General features: G+C 43.3%; 1 protein-coding gene across 9 annotated transcripts in view; it reads right to left on the bottom strand.

Annotated features, from left to right (window-relative positions):
- Nucleotides 1-15709, bottom strand: part of Rere (arginine-glutamic acid dipeptide repeats) — a 332839-nt gene that overhangs the window by 196068 nt on the left and 121062 nt on the right. For all 9 annotated transcript variants that reach the window (XM_052178233.1, XM_052178237.1, XM_052178236.1 and 6 more), the window contains exon 2: nt 10714-11182. In XM_052178233.1, coding sequence (XP_052034193.1) covers nt 10714-11038 — 325 coding nt within the window. In that variant the 5' untranslated portion in view covers nt 11039-11182. The remainder of the gene's footprint in view (nt 1-10713; nt 11183-15709) is intronic.

The raw sequence follows: 15709 nt of genomic DNA, 5'->3' as shown, positions 1-15709 counted from the left end.
AGCTAGAGAAATGTAGAGATTTAAGTAAAAACTTATGTTAAATATAGGGTTAAATGAACAACTATGGAAGCTCTATCATATACAACCTATACTATGCTAACTAGATTGAGAATACTTTCAATTGTGAAATGATAATGATTTAAAGGGTAGGTTTTAAATCACATGTAATAATAATATATATTAATTTAATGCACTTGGTAAAGTGACTTCAGGAGTTTACTAATCTTCATGTGTTTAGATTTTCACCAAAAATCAAAGTAACTAGTTTACCTCCATTGGTTTTATGACAGTAAAACTATCCAGTACAAAAAAAATTAAAAATCCATAAAATTGTGACTAAAATGTAAAAATAAGTAGAAATAGTCATTTGCTGGGCGGTAGTGGCGCACGCCTGTAATCCCAGCACTCTGGGAGGCAGAGGCAGAGGCAGGCGGATTTCTGAGTTGGAGGCCAGCCTGGTCTACAGAGTGAATTCCAGGACAGCCAGGGCTATACAGAGAAACCCTGGGGCGGGGGCGGGGGGGGGGGGGGGATCAAAAAAAAGGGGGGGGGGGGAGCAAGAAAGAAAGAGTCGTTTTCATTTTTTCTTTAATGTTTCTAGCTTTTAGGACATTTAGGTATCTTTGAGGCAAAACTTACTCGAAAAGTTTTATTGTGGAATGTTTAAATGCTTCAAAAAAATCAGTATATTTTAAAGAAACTCAACTAACATAATAAATATACCACTTCAGTTTTATTTCTTCATTTTGTAAAGTCTAATTTTCTGTGCTGGCAAAGCTGTCGTAATAAATAGCAGACAGTATCTAGAAAGATGACAGACCCATGGGTAAGACCAAATCCTAGCCACTCTCTGACAGAGCAGAGCCAGGTTCTTGCACCCCAGTTTAAGTTACGGTACCCAATTCAAACACCACCATGCCACTCCAGACAGACAGTTGTGACAGAGACTACAAGACTTTGGACAATTTCCTCAGCCACCAATTATAATATATGTTATATATGTTCCCATAATTATAATAATGGGAACATTTAACAATTAACTGAGCCAGCAAAAGCTGAACTGCAGAGTGTAGGAGTTCAAACTCTTGTTCGCTAAGCAAAGAGGTGGAGGGTTTCACATAGCTGCAAGAGATCACAGTACAACCATACCCTATATTAGTAAATACAAATCTCATCCTGCTATGACTGGGGTGCTGTCCATCACAGACCAGTAAACGGATCTGACTAGCCAGCATGGAAACCTGAACAAAAGTACCTCAGTACTCTCAGTTTTGTCTCCACACTAAGTACCTACAGGTTCCTAGGAACAACAGAAAGGGTCCCCCCAAGGGCTGTCAACTTGCTGCCACAAAAAAGACCCAGAGGTACAGCACAAACACCTCTGAGGACCACTACAGTTTGCAGCAATGGATACAGTGACAACTTGCTTTCTCGTTCAGCTGTCGGATTTTGGGTGCTGAGGCACGAATAAACAAGTGCTGGACATGCCCCATTAGTTCTCTTTCCTGAAGTTCAAGAAAGGATTTCCCGTTGCTTAACCAGGACTTTTGTAATAGTTGCCTGTCTGTTCAATCGTTATGCTTGTAGTATTTCCCAGAGTGCCAGGATTAAGGACATGCAGCACCATGACTGGTCAAAATTATGACTTTAAATCTTGAATAAAACAGAAGTGTGGGATGGCAAGATGGTTCTGCAGATAAAGGTACTTGCCACCACCCCTGACAACCTGAGTTCAATACCCAAACAACATGCTGGAAGGAAAGAATGGACTCTGATCCACACACAGTACAGGATGGGTGGGTGGGTGGCAATAGATAGACAGACAGGCACACCATAGCTGAGAAAACCTTTTTATAAAAGGTTGTTTTGTTTTGCTTTTGTTGTTGTTTAAATTTGGAAGTGTCTTAAACACAGCCTTTGGCTTTGTGGTGTGGGGACACTACTGATCTACCTCCAGCCCAGGGCTGATAGAACTGCAGTCACTTTCAGTAGAATCTAAGAAAATGTTAACTAGAGGATGGGGCCATAAACACAGTGCTATCTGCTCTTATGAAGCCCACAAGCAAAGGATAGATTTGGTTCAGGCTTTGTTTCTTTTTTCCATGATAAAGCAAGGGTGGGCTTTAACATATATTTTTTCCTTGACTTGTGAAATTCTATGAATTCAAATTTCTTTTTTTTAAATATCTATCCATCTATCTATCTATCTATCTATCTATCTAATGTACGTGAGTAGACTGTAGCTGTTTTCAGACACACCAGAAGAGGGCATCAAATCCCATTACAGATGGTTGTGTGCCACCATGTGGTTACTGGGAATTGAACTCAGGACCTCTGGCAGAGCATTCAGTGCTCTTAACCACTGAGCCATCTCTCCAGTATGAATTTCAAATTTCAACACCTATAAAAAAAAATTTAACTGGCATACAGCCAAGCTAACTTATCAAATTTTATTTATTACCACTCTCATGACAAGGGACAGAGATGAGAGCTACATCATACTCTCTCTGGACCTTTAAAGACAAGTTCACATTTCTGGCGATGCTCACTGGGAACAAGAGAAGTAGCTCCACAGATCATGTCACTCAAACCACCCACGATAGCCTACAGAGTCAAAACATCCAATTTTAACTGACTTTTTACCAATCTGCCCATTTGGATATCAGGGCCCTTTTACAAATGTCTTCACCAAGATGACTAAGTAGTTACAATATCGCCTTTCCAAATTCCTTGCCACATAAAACATTTGGGTTTAAAATTCTGCTGCTATTATGAAATCCAGAGCACTGACAGCTAATATTCTCATACCTATGCAAAGAACTTCTTCTAAATGGACTCACATTTACCCTGGAAGTCCTCAGTTTCCAAGGGAGCCAGCCAATTACTGAGACAAATGCAAGAATCTATGTGCTATCCTGAATCTAGTTCTCTCACAAAAAAAAACCTTCAGAAGATAACCAAAACTAGTGAGAAAAAAACACTGAACTAGCAAGTGGCATACTAACAACCATTCTAATACATAGTAAGAGTATACAGTGCAAGAAAAACTATGCCCATAGGCTTAACAATCTTATCTTTAGGGAGTGAACACTCAACAGCCTTTTCTCCACACAAATAACCTCAAGGATCCATCCCTAAGGGTTCTTCCATTCTCCATGCCCATATTACTGCCAACTCCTAAAAGAGAAACAGCTTTGACAATGCTCCCCAAAGGAGGCCCCCTGCCTCTGCAGGTGCTAATCTGGGGAATATTAGACACTTTATTCATACCTGAAATACACCATGAAGTACACTGGAGGAAGAGAGGTCTCTAGTATTGCTAAGACAGACAAGCAGAAGGAAAGCACACAATACTTATGGAGATGTGGTTGCCGGAACCTGGTGGGCATGTGTGAAGGAGCAAAATGACTTTGGAAAGTGGTGAGATCTGTAGACTAAAAGTCTGGGTAGAGTGAAACAGTTGTTGAGAGTCAGGAGACTTCACCTTTCCATTAGTGATTTTGTTTTTCAAAATCTACTGAACTTTATGTGTATGTGTGAGTTTGTATGCATGTGCACCATTTGGGTGCCTGGTGTCTTAAGAGGCCAGAAGAAGGTATCAATTCCCCTGGAACTGAAGTTACAAGTGGTTGTGCGCCACCATTCATGTGCAAACCAGGTCCCCTGTAAGAAGAGCAAGTGCAGTTAGCTATTAAATTACCTTGACAGCCTCAGCTTGTCTCAGGATTATTAAAATGGAAAATGCCTTTCAATAATTAGGGCACAAGATGGAAATAAATCCATGATTCCAAGCTCCTCTTGGAAGACACAGAGCATGCCTGGAGAACACAGAGGTCTCTGTCTTAGTCAGGGTTTCTATTCCTGCACAAACATCATGACCAAGAAGCAAGTTGGGGAGGAAAGGGTTTATTGAGCTTACACTTCCACGTTGCAGTTCATCACTAAAGGAAGTCAGGACTGGAACTCAAACAGGTCAGGAAGCAGGAGCTGATGCAGAGGCCATGGAGGGATGTTCCTTACTGGCTAGCTTCCCCTGGCTTGCTCAGCCTGCTCTCTTATAGAACCCAAGAATACAGCCCAGAGATGGTACCACCCACAAGGGGCCCTCCCCCCCTGATCACTAATTTAGAAAATGCCCCACAGCTGGATCTCATGGAGGCATTTCCCCAACTGAAACTCCTTTCTCTGTGATAATTCCAGCCTGTGTCAAGTTGACACTCAAAACCAGTCTCTAAACAAAGTAGGAGAGAAGGGGGAGGGGCAGAGCAGCAAAGGGTTTCAGACAGGAATTTTAGTTGGTGGGTTTAAGACAAGGGGACATGAGGCCCATAGAGTCTCACCGTGACTCAGATGGACATTATACTGGTGCACAGTGCATGGCTCTTCGGGGGTCAGTCAGGTAGCTGGTGTCTAGCTGTGCCCTGCAGAGTGTGTACCAGAAAGCACTCCCAAGTGTCATAAGTGACTAGTTTGCTGCTGTTGCTGCAAAACAGCCTGCGTTCAATGGTAGCAGTGATGCGGAACGCAGCACTGGAATCAGTGCTCTCCAGATGGCAGCCAAAACACTTTAGTGCAGACATGGCGCATGTGTGAGGAGGCCGCTGCTATGATACTTCCTTCCTGCCACGGCTCAAAACCATGAGGTGCTAGCAGTCTAAATATCTGGGAAATTTACCTTCTTTAACAATGTCTGCTACCCACCATCGTTATATTATCTGTCTTTAGAAAATTTCCCCTCATGTGTGTGTGGGGGGAAGGGGGTATTGCAAGTGAGATGAAAAAATATTCTGCCCAGGTCTGGGGACTGAACCCTATGCAACTGTCAATCTTTAGAAATATATTATTGGTTTGTTTCTGGAGACAGTCCCTTGCTAGACATCCCAGTCTGCCTGTCTTACACTCATGACCCTCTTACTTCAGCATCCTAAGTAGCTAGGTACCAGGCATATAACATCATAAATGGCTAAAATACAACTTTGGGGGTGGGGAGTAAAAAAATATATATTTTATAAGAAAATCAACCTACTTCCTTTTTTCCCTTAAAGTAAGGTGTATTTCTCCTTGTTTTGTGTTGCTACAGGCATGAGCTCTAACACTGAGATGCAGGGACAGCTGTGGGAGTCAGAATTCTCCCTCCACCAGGAGGTTTACAGGTATTAGACTCGGTTGTCAGACATGGTTTCAAGCATCTTTACCTGCTCAGCCATCTCACTGCGCTCCCAACTGGACCACAGATGTGTTCTTCCTACTAGCTAGCCACCCCACAGCCACCCCACCCTTGCAACTCCACTCTTGGCCACATTCAAGCTCACTGGTCTCTCTGTAATCTATCAACTTTAGAGCATCCAATTATGCCCAAGCAACCAATCAGAATTTAACTTACTGGCTGCTTTTTAACCATTACTGTATTATAACTTACTTCAAAATCTGAAGCCAAAAAACTGGAGAGATGACTCATCAGTTAAGAGCACTTGCTGATCTTACAGAGGCCCTGGGTTTTGTTCCCAGTATCCATAAGGCAGCTGACAACCACCTGTAGCTCCTGTTCCAGGTCATCTGACACCCTCTTATGGCCTCCATGGGCATTACACACATGTGGTACACATACATACATACATATATGTAGGCAAAACACCCATACCCAGAAAATTAAAAATAAATAAATCTTTAAAAAACAACAAAGTTTTGAACCAGAAAACATCTTCTTGTTCTCTTAAAAAATAAAATACAAATCCAGCTCTGTGGTATCCCCTCTTAAAAAATGGTGACACTCCCGGCGGTGGTGGCGCATGCCTTTAATCCCAGCACTTGGGAGGCAAAGGCAGGCGGATTTCTGAGTTTAAGGCTGGCCTTGTCTACAGAGTGAGTTCCAGGATAGCCAGAGCTACACAGAGAAACCCTGTCTCGAAAAACAAACAAACAAACAAACAAAAAATGGTGACACATGTAAGGAAATCCCTGAATTCAGGAAGTGGAAACAGGAGAGCTCAAGTCTGAGGTGAGCGGCGGTAACGGGCTAGGGTGCCTCCTAGGACCCGCTTTGCTTCGCTTTGTTCTCCTGAATTCCGACCCAACTACACGCACATGGCAAACACGGATCCTTTTTGGGATTTCAAAAGAATAACTCATCTTCTGCTTACACGTTAATTAAAGGACAGCTGCAAAACACTGGCCCAGATAAGTGATTCTCAAAACCTTAACATGAATTTAAATCACCTGAGAATGTTGCAGAATAAAATACTGCTTCAGTCGGTCTGTGCTGGGACCTGAGAGTCTGCATTTCTTACCAGCAAGTTAGCAAAAGCACAAGACAGTCACCTGACTCGGCAATCTTTCCTTCATCAAATCAAAGACATAGCCAGTCTCAAACTTTCTGGCATTTTCTTCTTATAATTTTAATAACTTTAGAATTACAGTTTTTTCTCATTGGATCTATCATCATTTTTATATGATGAGGGCAAAGTTCCTGCAGTATAAACCTGGAAACTTTAGCTCTCTGGGACCCATGGTGGGAAAGAACTATTCCCCAAAAGTTGTCCTCCAATCTGTCCACACACTTGCCACAACATATGAGCCTCCTCCAATAACAATGACCCCCACTCCCCCCCAAAAAAAAACCAGCAAATGTTCCCCAACAGTTCTAAAACACAGCTACACGATGAAATGGCTGCCCAGCCTGGATCACTCAAACACGGTCTCCCTAGGCACAAAGCTCTTCCTGCCTACATATCCCTCCCAATATGAGCCATGGTACCACAGAAGGGTTTAGGAATAGCGCAGGTGCAGTTGTGATGAGTTTAGATGATGTGGGTAGGTTCTGTCCAATGTCTGGTGTCTTCACAGAAGGGAGGCTCTGACAGACACTGCTGAGGGTGAACATGGTCTGAGAGCTCTGCTACTGACGCCCTAGTGAGCTACCACTGCTTTGTCATGCTTCCTCAAGCAGTTGTGAGATCCACAGCAGAGCGAGGCTTTGCATACTTGGAATCCCAGGAGCAGCTCAAGCTCTTGGGGGTGGGAGTTACACTGAAGTAATGAATTTACACAGGGAAGGACGAGCATGATAAAACTTGAGAGAATGGTCAAACTTACACAAGCACCACCAACAAAACAAAGCACACTCAGAACTCTGGAGCTCCTCTCCTGATTCACACACCACAGCCAATCCCTACCTTTCTCCTAAGGTCAGAAGTTACTGGGGCCTCTTTTGAAATGTCACAGTAAAAGGAATCATACACTATTAAGCTTTTGTATTCATTCAACTTCTTAAAGTTGTTTTTTTTTTAAACCACTATGGATGTTCTTTTTTAATTCAAATGGACACCCAGGCTTCAAAATTTTGCCTCATTTGGATTATTCTCAGTTTAATTCCATGTACATAAAAAAACAAAAACAAAAAAACAAAAACAAAAACCCAAAAAAACAAAAACAAAAACAAAAAACCTATCACATCTCAATTCTAAAATATAAGTAAAAGAAATTTTAAAAGGATTGATATACTGACACACAGACACAGACACAGGGTGATAACGCTTGTTAAGAAAATGTAGCAAGTTTGGGAATTGAAAGACTGAGCTGGCAGTGAGGTCAGGGTCCTCCTAGGCAGAAGTGCTAGCAGTGGAGTTAACAAGAATGCCCTGAGCTCCTAAGGGCAGAACACGTTGACTCCAACAATGAAGAGCAAAGGCAAAAAAACCTCTGTATGGGACAATGAACAAACTTAAATCTTAACAAATTCCAACTGATACCAATTTGCTTCTAATAACTTGAATAGAGAATTGGCAACCTGGGGTAAGGAAGACAACAGCCTCTCCTCAAAGAACCACTGTAGGGCTCATTTGTTTGTCTGGTTGGTTGGTTGGTTGTAGTTTTTTTGAGACAGGTTTTCCCTGTGTAGTTCTGGCTGGCCCCAACTCAAAGAGATCCACCTGCCTCTGCCTGAGTACTGATGTTAAATATGTGTATCACAGCCTCCCAGCCGACGGCTCATTCTTTTTTTTTTTTTTTTTTTCTTTCTCCAAGACAGGGTTTCTCTGTGCATATCCCTGGTTGTCCTGAAACTCACTCTGTAGACCAGGCTGGCCTCGAACTCAGAAATCCGCCTGCCTCTGCCTCCCAAGTGCTGGGATTACAGGTGTGCGCCACCACCACCCGGCTGGGCTCATTCTTAATAATGCTTCAGGGGATACTTAAAAATTCAAAATTTCTACACATTACAGCCAATTTAAAGATTTGTCCAAAACCTACCAATCCCTTGAAGACCTCTCTGTAACATTTTCTAAAAGCACTAAGTGTCTGAGTGTCAACTAAGAACCTGTGCACCATGCCTGTACTTCCAGTGCTTGGGAAGTGAAGGCAGGAGGATCAAGAATCATCCTCAACTGCACAGAAACGATTCAAGCTGACCAGAACGACATGAGACTGTCTTCAAAAATAAGAAAGGAGAATAAGAAAGATATGCACAACAACACACGCCTAGGGCCCAGCTGCTCAGGAGACTGGGGCAGAAGTCACACGTTCAAGTCTTGCTGAGGGAACTCAGTGGGCCCCTGATTTGAAACTATAATTTTTTTAAAGAGCTTAGACTGTATCTCAGTGGTAACATAAAGGACCCCAAGTTCAATCCCCACTACAAAGGCAACAGAGAACAGACAGCAGCAGCGAGACACCAGGAAGGAGAGGGGGCGGGTATGAAAGTCTGTGTGGGAATCTAGTCAGAGGCCTACTCTCAACTTTTCAGTTGACATGAACCTGAAGAATGTGCAGTATTTAGCAGACCTCCATTTAGAAATTCTTTGAGAAAGTCATTTAGCTTGAAATCTAAGCTTCCCGGACCACCCAATACCAAGAACTTTACAAAAGGTCAAATGCTCAGGGTTCCCAGCAGAGCCCAGATCACAGCAACTCCCTACAGTTAGGGCACTCTAGTCAGCTCTGTTCATCAGCTGACTCAGCATCTGTGAACCCAACCACAGATCCAACTAGGAACAGGCATGGTTCCAGCACTCGGGAGGCAGAAGCAGGCGGATCAAGGAATCAGACACTGGCAGCACAGCAACAAGAACAGCATTTCCATGTCTTAGGAATCTTACGTAACCTACCTGCAGCTGCAGTGGATGAGGTAACAAGCACTGGTCAGATACAACGCTGCACATACTTATACAAGAGGCTGGAGGGGCTGGACACAGCTTAGCGTGTGTGTGACTAGGTTTGATCCTCAGCACTCTACAAAAAAGGGACGGGCATCCATAGATGTCGGCACTTGGAGAGAGGGTATGAGCAACACGTCCCAAGTTACTTTATACAGAAGAGCCAGCTGTTTTGTAAGTGAGCCCTTAACCATCTCCTCCACATTTCTTTGGGAATATAAAGGAGAACTTCCTGACAAGCTGTAAGGGGGGCACTGCTTCCTTGAAGAAGTTAGTTTCCTTCTAGAGACCATCACAGTCCATAAACAGCAGAGGCGGCAGCAGGTATTGTAAAATGTCTTCCTGTAAGACTTCCGAGTTAACTGTGCACCTCTCATGAAGTGACAGCCTGAGCAGCATTTCCCATAAGCACCTGACTCCTAACTTACTAGACTGTCCCCAGTGATAATGGAAGATTCTGTCTTACATGTGATGAGCAGAGCTGGTACCTTGACACTGCACACTGCAGCTGGCAATGATTCCAATAATCCCTCCCATGTTACGTATCGAGAGAAGGAAAACAAGTACAACCTCCCAGTGAGGTTGCAATCTACTCTAAACAACACATCACGTGCTATTCCCTTCTCATGGTTTACAACAGATGGGCAACTAGTGTTGTGATGCTTGTCTACAGTGCCTGCTTCCAGGAGGAGAGGACAAGAGATCACAGGTCTAACCCTACAGGGTTAGGTGACAGAGTGCCTTCCATGTCGGCCCATGCTTATCAGACCAAAACCAAAGCAACAACAGCAGCAGCAGCAGCAACAACAACAACAACCCTGTTAAAAGGGCAAGCAAAGCCGTAATGGTCTGAAGGACTGGGCAGCTGAGATGTCCTGGCGGCCCACTGCTGAGTCTGAATCAGGGAGAAACACGAACAGCATTGGAACCTGCATGGGCTCCCGGCAGAGCTTCAAGTTCCCTCAAACACCCATCATTGACAATTTCATGTCACACACTTTTCTTCTCAACTGTCAACCAAGAAAATTATAGTTGTAAACAGGAGTTTGTCTAATGCCGATTAGAAAAATCAAAATAAACTCCTACATGGCTTCCCCAAAATGTGCAACTTTCTACAAACAAATTCAGAAGCTGAGTTCTTCTCAGTGAAATAACTACACCAGGTTAATGATATCCTGTAACTCTACTGTTGAGAAAACTTCAGACTGGGTGAGACTCCCAGTGTGTTTATTGGACTTCCTATGAACTTCCTGTCATGGCTTAGTACACTGAATGGCCAGAATATATCTACTGGAAAGAATACAGAATACACCCAGCTTAGTCACTGTCCTCTGTTGCCACTGACTAATAAGGTAAAGTGCACCGCTTTGATAAAGCCTCACCCAGGAGTGATAAATCTTGCTCTGAATGGGGTTCTGAATTCACTGATTTATTTTGCTACCTCACCTGCTGTCTGCTCATCTGGAGACCAGGTCTTCGCTAACAGCTACAGGAAGTCTCCTGCATGTGAGGGAGAGACCACATCTCTCCCAAGCCCTGTGCAGACACCACCTGCTGCTCTTACCTCCAGGTCTGTAGACAACGTCATCCTCAGTGATGTAAGATGTTATCTCGCCAGTGTCTGTCCTCTCATAGCGGGACTTTTTTTTTGGAGGCTTCTTTCTGCTCTTCTTGGTGGACTCTTCCGTGGTGGCGCTGTTGTTGTCATTGTCTTCGTCCTCGCTGTGATCGCTCTCAGCATAGTTCTTGGCTCCTCCCTCCAAGGTACAGCTCCTGCGAGGCCTGGCATTCTCGCTCTCTCTTGCTTTGTCTCTTTTATCTCTCTCTCTGTCCCTGTCCCGGTCCCGGTCCTTCTCTTTGTCTTTGTCTTTATCTTTGTCAGCTGTCATGATTCTCCACGTGCCTTCTTCTGTCCTCTCACGGCTAGGCCTCCGTGAAAGGTAGACAGTGAGCCTGGGCTTCAGTCTTCTGAATTTGTCACTCAATTCCAGGGAAAATCCAACCACTCCAACAACCCCAACGTTTCAAAAATGCTGAGAGAGAGAGAGAGAGAGGAAAAAAAGGAAATTGGCTTTACATTGATGCTTAAATGTTGCCTCTCTTTTTCTTCCTAAAATAACATTCAATCTTTTAAAAAAAAAAAAAATCAGCGCTGGAGAGAAGGCTCACCAGTTAGGAGCACTTGCTGCTTTGCCAGGTTCCTAGTTCCAAGCACCTACAAAGCAGCCCACACTGTAACACTTCCTCTAACTCCAGTCCCCACAAATCCAATGCTCCCTTCTGGTCTCCAAATGCACGGGGTGCAGATGAAGGAGAACACTGACACATCTAAAACAGACACATAAACCTCTTATTCATTTAATGTATTTTGCTTTTATGTGCATGTGTGTACCTGCATGAAGGAACCCACAGAGATCAGAAGAGGACATTGTGTCTCCTGGAACTGGAGTTGTAGGCAAGCATGAGCAGCCATTCTTTTTTGTTTTTTGTAAAAAACAAAAACAAAAACAAAAACAAAAACTACTACTCTTGCTTCCAATATAAAAATATCTCAGAGGCCACAGTGAAAAGGCCAGGCCAGCAATATACAATTTCACACAGACCAGAGCCTCGCCACCTCAGTGTGGAGTTTGCTGCCTAACTTGAAAATAAGAACTGCTGAATGGTGAGCGTACATTAAACTTCCTATAGACTCATGGTTTGACCTTTTAAGGAAAAAGGAAAGTATACTCACCCCCACACCCATGAGTAACTGTACAAAATTAACTTCAACCCTGTAAATTTAAAAGGAAGGAACCTGTAGTACAAATTAATTCTGTGTGGAAAAACAATCAATTTGCACAGCTGTGGGAAATGTTGCAGGACTCACTCAGTGCACTGCCTAAATCTCTGAATTTCCTAAGCTCCATTTAAGACTAACAAACATTGATTTACAGTTTTAGGGACTATTTATTGGGTGGTTTTCACACTTTTCCAAATTCCCACTATTAATAGCCTCCTGAGTGAAGTTCTCCAAAACTAACCACAAACCTTATGTTGAAAGTCCACAATGAAAAGAATGAATATTTTTTTTTTTTTTTTTTTTGGTTTTTTCAAGACAGGGTTTCTCTATGTGGTCCTGGCTGTCCTGGAACTCACTCTGTAGACCAGGGTGGCCTTGAACTCAGAAATCCTCCTGCCTCTGCCTCCCAGAGTGCTGGGATTACAGGTGTGCGCTACCACCGCCCGGCTTGAAAAGAATGAATCTTAAGCTCCAACTCAGAATAATTCCTAAAACTTTTCTACCAACAGAAAGAGGTTTTACAAGTCAGTTTTGGAAATCCTAATAACTGTTAATTTATTTCCCACAATCATCTGTCATCTTCCCCAAAATCTCATCTCATTTGAGAAACAATTGTTACTAAATACTGTCTAGGTGCCAGGTGCTTGGGACTAAATACCAGGAGGAGAGCTCGGACCCTGCCCTCCCCGCAGCTGCAGGGAAGGGAGGCCAGTGATCAGACTAAGAGCCCTGGCGCTGCTTCCAGGCCCAGATAGGAAACAACAAATGCAAACAAAAGCCTGGTCCTGTTTACTTAGCCAACAACAGATAAAGCAGTTTGCAATTATATGCTTCTGATGCAGAGGGAATTTTCTCCAGTCACACCAAAAGCATAAAATGACCTCACTCACCTCTCCAAAGCCCACAGATCAAAACTGACACACTTTCCAGAAAGGCCCTCTCTATCATCACATCGAATAACCTCAGGAGTTAATTCAGGAAAGTTAAAACGTTAACCATCTCCAAGAAAAGACTGTGCAATAATAATAGCACTGGCCTAGCAATAGCACTAAATGCAGAAGGCTTAAGTGTGTAACACAAACCTGATCACTTCTTTCCATATAGAAAGCTTTTCATGTAGAAATTCAATTTTTAGCATATTTCAAAAGAGGGAAAAACCATCCTAGTACTCTTTAAAGTTTTGCAGGGTTGAATCATCTGCTATGCCCAAGGCTTTGTAGGCCAAAGGCATTACTAGGTGAAAATATATAAAGAAACCTGTGGCCTACTCTCTTCAAGCCAATCATACAGGAAAAAGGCCTAGACAAGGACAATGGCTCAGTGGATTAAGAACACCAGTTGCTCTTCTGGAGGACCAGAAGTCAATCACCAGCATTCACGTGGTGAGTTCCAAGGGCATCCAAAGCCCTCTCCTAGCCTCTGGGAGCACTGCAAACATGTGGTGCCAGACATACAAATGCAAGCAAAACACCCTACACACAAAATAAAAAAATACAGCAAAACAAAATTAAAACAGGAAGAAGTCTGTCAGCTACCCACTGCAGTCAGAGCTCCTCCGATGTGGAACCATCCCAGGCCTACTTGATGTCCACAGGAAGATCTTAGTTTAGATTCTGCCATGTAAGGCAGAAAGCTTTTAAAGTTTACAAAAAACCAATGTTTTCCTGATCAGTGCAATAATTGTTCCAGTGGCCTGGGAGATGCCCAACGGGGTCCTCAACACCTCTATCAGCCACTCTATCAGGTGGCTCACAGCCACCCAGACTCTCAGCTCCAGGGATGGCCTCTTGGGCAACTGAAATAATGTATGTATAGGACCACCACTCCCACATGCATAAATATACACTTAAAAATAAATCATTTAAAAATAGTAACTGGGGCTGTTCTTCCAGAGGACATGGGTTTGATCGTCAGCACCCACAAGGTAGCTCACCCCATGTGATCTGATACTCTCTCTCCTGCTCTTCTGGCCTCCAAAGGGAATGAGGTACAGAAATGGTGTACAGACACATCTCCTAGCAAAACACCTAAATCTTTTTTTGTTTGTCTAAAGATAATTTCTCCAAAAATAATGAATTAAAAAACAATGTGCCAGGCAGTGGTGGTGCATGCCTTTAATCCCAGCACTTGGGAGGCAGAGGCAGGCGATTTCTGAATTCAAGGCCAACCTGGTCTACAGAGTGAGTTCCAGGACAGTCAGGGCTACACAGAGAAACCCTATCTCGGAAAAACAAAACAAAACAATGTTACTTCAATACTCAAGAGAGGAAAAAGATAAATCTAAATTTTACTACTCACTATAAAATTATATGCTCTATTTACAATGAAAACAGATGCTTTTGCGAAAGTAAAAAAAAAAAAAAAAAATCCAAGAATAAAATAGGGAAAATATCCACACACATAAAAAAAAAAGCCTGTGTGCACACACACAGAGCAAAAATATATTCCTATATTACTAATGTATACATATGCACAGCAATTACCTATATTATCAACTGTGGGAAAGCTACAATCAATCCAATGACTAGGAGCATTTGCTTCTCAAATAGTTCAGCAGGGGTAATATGTAATGTTCCTTTACATGTAACACAGAAATCATGACTGTAGATAAAACAATATGTGACATCTAAAAACAAGAACCCAGAGAGGAATCAGATGGCACTGAAGAGAGATGTCACTACCAGCTTGCGAGAAATGTCTTCAGAGTATAAGATACACAGGAGCTTCACAAAGCATCCCCTGCGTCGGATTCTTCCAAAAGCTCAGTAAACTGGATCAGACCAGTTGTCCTAGCCACTTTATAGACAATAGAGCAATCATTTCTACAAGGCCAAACTGCCAACAAGTGCAAAGGTGAAGCAGCTGCAGCTTGGGCAGAGGTCTTCCCCTCCCCCCACCCTGCACTGCCAAAGACTCTCCGGCAATTGCCACAGGAGCCCCTTTTTCCTGCCTGGCTCTGGGCTGCTGATTCACACAGCTCTCACTCACAAACTGCCTCTCCCTCCAAAAATAAATAAATGAATGTTTAAAGCAGTGTTTGTCTCTAGCAGGAATGCTGCAAATACTTACTGTGTATGCAATTGACTACTCAGGTGAAGCAGGCAGCAGTATATCCTGTATTAAAAACAAAACCCAGTGTAGAACACATCTCAGAATCCCAAATGCTATTGATTGTTGAACACATCTAGTGTGTGCCCCTCACGCCTACCACTCTGGGGTCTGGGAACAGCAAGTACAAGAATCTCTCCCTGGGAGAAACTGTGCTACAGGAAGTGGAAGACCACAAATACGCCCTAACAATCTCGAGTGGGAAAGCCAATGAGGCCCAGGAGGGTGCTAATGAAGACAACTTTCTATCTGGGATCACCTCCTGAGACACTTCAATGATACAGTGAAATAGGAAGGAAAGAAGCCACAAGGCCAGGATGGTGGACTCTGAGGAAAGGAAAGTGCACCTATCAGCTGGTCCAGACACGGTCAATATCCAAGAGGCCAAGCAGACTGAAGGGGCAAGAGACTACGAGGGGCTGAAATCAAGTCTGAAGAGTTCAGGGTAGGGGCAGAGAAGGCTGGACCTGACAGACATTAGAGAACTTGGAGAAGTGTTGGCTGTCACTCAAGGGCATGAACTGACTCTAGCTAGCATTCCAATAAGGATGTGAGTAGTAAAGAAATGGTGATCACACTAGCCACAGCCAAAGAGAGAGGTCCACAGTCGAGTGCTTGCTGCTCTTCCAAAGGACCAGAATTAAATTCCCAGCACCCACTTTAGATGTCT

Source organism: Apodemus sylvaticus, chromosome 3 (assembly GCF_947179515.1).
Source record: "Apodemus sylvaticus chromosome 3, mApoSyl1.1, whole genome shotgun sequence".
NCBI classification, from domain to species: Eukaryota; Metazoa; Chordata; class Mammalia; order Rodentia; family Muridae; genus Apodemus; species Apodemus sylvaticus.
The sequence above is the reverse complement of the archived record's forward strand: the minus strand, read 5'-3'. Positions and strand labels throughout refer to the sequence as shown.